Here is a 6,114-nt window from a genome sequence, read left to right on the forward strand (position 1 = left end):
ATCACCTTAGCTGCCCTCCTGCCTCTTGTCTGTGTCTTTAGAATTCCTGTTGTAAAACACTGACCGTGATGAGATGGTACCCTCCCTTTTAGTGATTTTTATGCACTTTGCCTGCATTTGTTTAGAGCAGGGAAAGGTATGAGGCTCATTTAAGAGTTGGAGGGGAGGGATTGTTTCCTGGCACTGTGAGTAACTGTCATGTTTCAGTGACTGTGGAGGCACCCAGGGGTGGGGGGAGAGGAAGGAGGAACTCTAGACTCAAAGGTTCTGATATGGTTGTACTGTAATTTTGATCTAGTATGAAAGAATGACCTTTTGCACCTGATATAACTTTGGACCTTACTAAATCTGATTTTAAGAGTAAGAGGACTGTAAATTCCTGAAATGAAAAAGGCAGTGCTGACATCTTAAGTTCTTTAACTTCATAGTTTGATTCATGTAACTCAGCATTTTAATGTGCTTGAATATAGTAAAAATTACACTACAGTAATAAATGGGTCATTAAAACTTTTTTAAAAGCCCCTTTTCCCCTAAAGGTCGGTATTCTTGTGTTTACATATGAAGATCATTTGCACCTTTACAAGGAAAACAAGTATTCTGTAAACAAATGTTTACATGTATCATTTATGCTTTTTTCTAGCATGAGTAACTTGTATAAATAGTGCTATCTTAATAAATTTCTTCTATGCTGTTCTTTGTTTGTTCCTTGGGGTGAAAGCAGTGGACTATGCTTTTGTATAGTTTGTGTGAATATAGATTCTGGGTTTTTTTTCAGATACCAGCCCAAGTAAAACTGGCTTAAAACTCTGCTGTTTGGTGTTACCCTCCATTGCTTAGAAGCGCATCATTCAGAACCAGCTTTTTCAGGAAGAAAGTATCTGCACTATCTGGCTAAATCTAGCTCTGTTCACTTAACTGCAGTTATCAATGATGTGGGCTATACCCCAATTTGCAGATAAGCATGTAAAAAAAAAAAACCCAACAAACCAGCTTTTCATTCCAGCAATACCTTACAGCTAGGCTGTAGTAGATACCACACACACATAGCAAAGCATCACTCTTGAAAGCTGAGTATGGCCGTAGTTTATATACATATTCCACTGGAGTTTCATATGCTATTAGTCTGTGTTCTTACGGCAAGGAAGAAGTTAAAAGAGGCTGTATAGAATTTAGTTTTTTAGAGATTATTTATGTAAATTTGTTGGAAAGAGCTGAGCATTAGATTTAAAACTAAGCCATGGGTGTAACAGTCCTGTTTTCAAATCAAATACAGGTGCCAGTTATGTCAGACCTCCTACTCCTGCTTTACCCAGTGTTCCTCTGAATCGAGATAGCAAACTTTGTCTAAGATGTTTCATAAAAGGAGACTAAAGCACCAGAAGTGATAGTTTAAATAGCTGCTGAGCTGTCAAGACCTTCAGAAGATTGCTTAGCTGCTTCTACCAGGGTAAGAGTTAACACTTTATAGACTGCAACCTTTACAAGCAAAAATAATCCATCTTCAACTAGTAAACAAAAACTAAAAACAAGTGCATGTTTCTTTGGCTAATTCTGGAAATAGATTATTAAAAGTAGATTAGGAATTAGGCATGCAATTATGTCAAGTTAGGCAGTTACATGTTTGCATGGCTGGTTCATGTCAGTGTGGCTGGGGAGAAGAACGAAGAATGATTTTAGTGACAGCTGACAGATAAATCTTAAAATTATGTGGTTGGACAACAAAGGGAAAACTTGCATCCCTGCCTAGGGGGAAGGTCACAGCACAAACTCATCAGACCTTAGATATGCTGCACAAGTGTGAAGCTATTACAAGTGAATTGTATAGGAAACTAGAATTTAAATGTTGCTGCTTACAGAATTATTTAATAGGTAACAATTAGTAGTTTAGTCAGTTGGAAAATAAGTACCTCACAAGTATATATTTAATCATATAGGTGGTCTTTACTTTGCTCAAGACCAATGTATTGGCAAAAAATGGTAAATATTTTCTTTATTTAGTACTGAAATACAACAATCATAACACTTAGCATTTACTTACTCTACTTCCTTTCTGCTCATTTAAGCTATAGCCAGGCACTGTGCACTAGTTCTCTGAACTCCTACCTGCTGTAGAAGGGAGAGATCTAGTATAAAATCTTAGCACTCATAGCTCCAACCCTGAATGCTCTCTGGCCTACAAGGTTACATTCAAGACAACAAACATCAGGCAAAGCATAGTAAATATCTAGCTTATACAGACCTCAATTTCCTATGTATTAACTTGTCTGAGAGGACCAATAGGCTGGACACAAAAGGCAGTTGTCAGTCTCATGCTGTTTGCCTCAGCCCAACCAGGACATATAATGAACACTTTATGACCATTACCAACTGGCCTTAGCAAGCTAGAAAGGAAGTTATAGACCTGGGATTTTTCTGCCCTGGGTTGTAGAGCATGCACCCTTTCTCAGGTATGCTTGACCTTGCATTTAGACTGGCCCAAGAGTAGTCACAGTTTAGCTAAGGCCTGTATAGCTTAGGCTATCTAGTTAAGTGAAAACCAACTTGCTATCTGAAAAAACAGAAATACCTGTCAATAAGTTGCATCCAAGAATTTGCAAAGTTTATCTCCTAGCCCCTGGCTGATATCTACACATAAATGAACAGAGTGACTATGATAAAACAAAGGTGCTTAATAAGCTATTAGAAGTTTGTACTGTAGTATTTCTTTAGGGCAAAATGTCTGCTTGTCTTTGCTGCGTGTGATGTTGAATTACAGCTAGTTATGGAGTTGAGTTGCAGGAGTTAAGAGTCCAACTTTGGATAGCCAGCATGAAAGGAAAGAAGATGCTGCAGAGTGAGTTTCCAATCGGTTTCTCAGCATACATCTTCCAACAGTAAGCCTTTTTAGTGTGAAGATTTGCTGAAGTGACTCACTGTATCTGAGAGATTGCTAGTTCAGTCAGTAGCATCAGCACTCCGGTTAGGTATTGGCTTTGTAGAAACTGTAAGACAAAAAAAGCATGTTAAAACAAAAATTGTAGTTGCCAGATTTCCACACCCTTAAATGGTTGGAAACCAACTACCAGGTAAGTATTCCATGTGATTAGTCAGCTTCTCTGTTGTTGTTTGCAAGGTACCTTTTGTTACTATTTTGACCCTGGCTTTGGAGAAGACACATGCCTACATGCTACTCCTTTCAGAGCCCTCTAACTTCTGCTCCTGTCCCATGTGAAGCAGGGTACCTAAGAAATGCCCTGCTCCTACTCCAGCTTTTTGGAAGGGGAGAACCCTAGGACTTCTGCTCCTTCGGCTACCTCCCTCCTTCTGTAGGAAAGCGAGTATGCCAGTTTCCTTGAATACCCATATTTTTCCATACTGAATATATGTCTGACTTGAACTCATTATCCCTATTATGGAAGAGCCATGACTGAGTTTACACAAAACACTTTCCAGAAGAGAACCCTTCTTCAGAAAGCCTATTCAGTTGAGTATCTCTTGTGTTTACTTACCTGCAACATAAAAAGTTGTTTCATCCACTTTTTAACTACTACAGGTAAAAACAGGCAATGTAACACTAACATTTAGTGGTTTGCAGTTGTCCTACCGAAGGCTGAAATTGTTAAGAGATGCTTCTCAGCAAAGCTTATTTTCTTTCATTTGATGAACTCATGCTCCAGGAAAGAGATATGTGAGTGAGGTCCCAGTTGTAGCCTCTAACATTCCCTCTGTACCCAGAACAATGACGTCAGCACATCATAGACAGACTAGATTTAAGCAATTGCATTTACACAAACTGTTCTTTAGCTCAGAAGACCATATTGTATTGCTTGAAGAAACTTCAAGAAGGATTAATCCTCTATAGTTTTAAAGCATACTGTAGATACCTCTATAGGGAAACCAGCACCTTAATGAAAAGAGGTACAAGTGAAGTAGTTTAAGATGTTTTGACTCTTAAGATCATCTGCTGTCTCTTGGCTCACCCACACCCATTTTTTATATAGCAGGTTAATTATGTGTCTTCTGTCTGTACCTTAATAACTGCAATACTAGAAAACTAACTTTTTTTTTTAAGGTTTTTGATTAAGTTTGGGATCTTTTAAGCCTAAGTTTTGGCCAATGGGCAAAGAAACTTTCCTGTTCATACCGCAGCTCATATACCTATTTCTAGCCCAAGACTAGGGTTATTAGCTTCTGCTGCAATACAGTAGTAAAGTACTGTATTGATAGCTGCTCCAACACCAGAACTAATTATGACTAAGAAAAGGTTTAGTTAACTTCTTGTAGGAAATTATGCATAAGAAACGCAAAACCTTCATTTTCAAAAGTAAGGCATTTCTAGTTGGGTACAACTATTTTATTTGTCCAGCATTAGTTAGGACAACATGCTACTTAAAACCTCACCTTTATAATCCCATCACAGTGTGCTGAGGCAATTGCTGTAGAAACTTTCACCAGTTTTGTAGCTGACAAGTGTATCTTAAAATGTCTGTGGAAGTGAGAGTAAAGGCAGTCCATAAAGACATCCACCTCTTCTTGAGTGATCTCTCCTGGAGTTTTTTGGACTGTGTCCCACAGAGCTTTTGCATCCTCCGGATGAATAGCATATGAAATATTCAGAGGCTGGGGCAGACGGGGGACAGAGAAAACAAGTTCCATGGCAGATGCAGTTTTGTCCACTTTGCATCCGGTCCACATAGCTGCCATCCAACTGAGATTGAGAGGGCTGATGGCTAAACGGCGGAAGCAGCAATCAAAAGTCTTCTGAAACCAACTTCCAACAATGGATGTGTAGCTCTCTCCCCCGTTAGCAAGAAACAAAGGTAAACAAGTGAACTCCTCTGGCACGTTCTCGGAAAGATCATCTCCAGACACACAGCAGAACCAGCCTGACCATATCAGTTTCTCTTCTGAGTTTTTTGAGGAAGCTGCTGATCTTGAAGAAAGCTAGGATGGGGAAAAGAAGCATTTGAATGCTACAGAGCAAGTTTGACTTTTTTTAGTCAAAGACGATTTCTGTTTTATAATTTCAAGTGTTTGGTAGAAGATTTTTCTCAGGACCTGGCACACAACATTCTCTTCTATAAAGCTCATACAGTTACTCAGTCTATCCATTACATCCCTAAAAAGATGTGGGCAATTCTGTCAAAAACAGCAGGAAAAGCACTTCTTCATTAGGAACAGTCCTGAAATCTGAGTTTATGCTGCTTAAGAGCAGCCAATCCATGGTACATCCTATAACCATTGTCACACTGAACTTGGCATTTCAGTAACAGCTTTCGCTTGAGGCAAAGCATTTCAGAAATATTAATTAGACCGGAGCTATGGCCAAGAGGTAGGATTATACCAACTTTATCCAGGAAGCTAAATAACCTGTCTTGAGTTCTTGCAGTAAATTGACTGCTGAACTAAAAAATTACACAAAGATTGCTCCTTATAGTCTTACTCTGATCTCATCAAAGAGTTGAGCTCCAAATTGCAATTAAACATATCCATTGCTTATGAGATCTTCTGTTCCAGTTAAAAATAGACAAAACTCACTTTCATTAAATCTCAACAGATACTACAGTAATTATTTCATATAGCTAGGGTTTAGTATTTTTTTTAAGAGACAGAGCAAAAGCAACTTGTAAAATGCAAGTCTCAAGTCTAGTTATCAAAACTGCTATGAAGACTCCTTACCTGCACGAGAATCGCAGCCTGGTCTTGGTCACTACCTTTCAGGTCTGGAAGGCTGGAGACAGACACTTTGATGTCCAGCTCAACCCCTACTTCCACCGCCAGTCCTTTCTGCTTCTCGGCAGCAATAAAAGCACTAAGCAGCCTAGCGTAATCCCTCAGACGAGCGTCAGAGAATCTGTACAGAGGGGTCACGCTGTATAAGGTCCACTGCTTGCGCAGTAGAAAGGCTGTTCTCTGGGGATCTGCGTTTTCCTTAAAAAAAAAAAAAAAGTTAAGAAAATAATATTAAACCCCAACAAACAGGGATAGCGTCCCCCTTCAGGGCTCGCAAAGGGACCCCCGGCCCTCGCGGCCCGGGCCCTCTGCTCGAGCAGGGGTGGTTTTCCCGCCTAGCAGTGCCGCGGGAGCGGTGCCGAGCAGGAGGCGGTAGCGCTGAGGCGGCAGCGCTGAGGCGGC

At 39.9% G+C, this 6,114-nt stretch overlaps 1 protein-coding gene across 1 annotated transcript; it reads right to left on the minus strand.

Moving 5' to 3' along the window:
* Window positions 1-2,909: 2,909 nt before the first annotated feature.
* CENPL (centromere protein L) lies at window positions 2,910-5,916 on the minus strand (the record flags this gene model as incomplete). The annotated part of the gene is made up of 3 exons (XM_009320723.1): window positions 2,910-2,981; window positions 4,381-4,923; window positions 5,659-5,916. Coding segments are annotated over 3 exons (873 nt in total), but the record flags the coding sequence as incomplete, so codon positions are not given.
* Window positions 5,917-6,114: the final 198 nt, after the last annotated feature.

This window comes from Pygoscelis adeliae, unplaced genomic scaffold (genome assembly GCF_000699105.1).
Source record: "Pygoscelis adeliae isolate BGI_AS28 unplaced genomic scaffold, ASM69910v1 Scaffold402, whole genome shotgun sequence".
Taxonomy (NCBI): Eukaryota; Metazoa; Chordata; class Aves; order Sphenisciformes; family Spheniscidae; genus Pygoscelis; species Pygoscelis adeliae.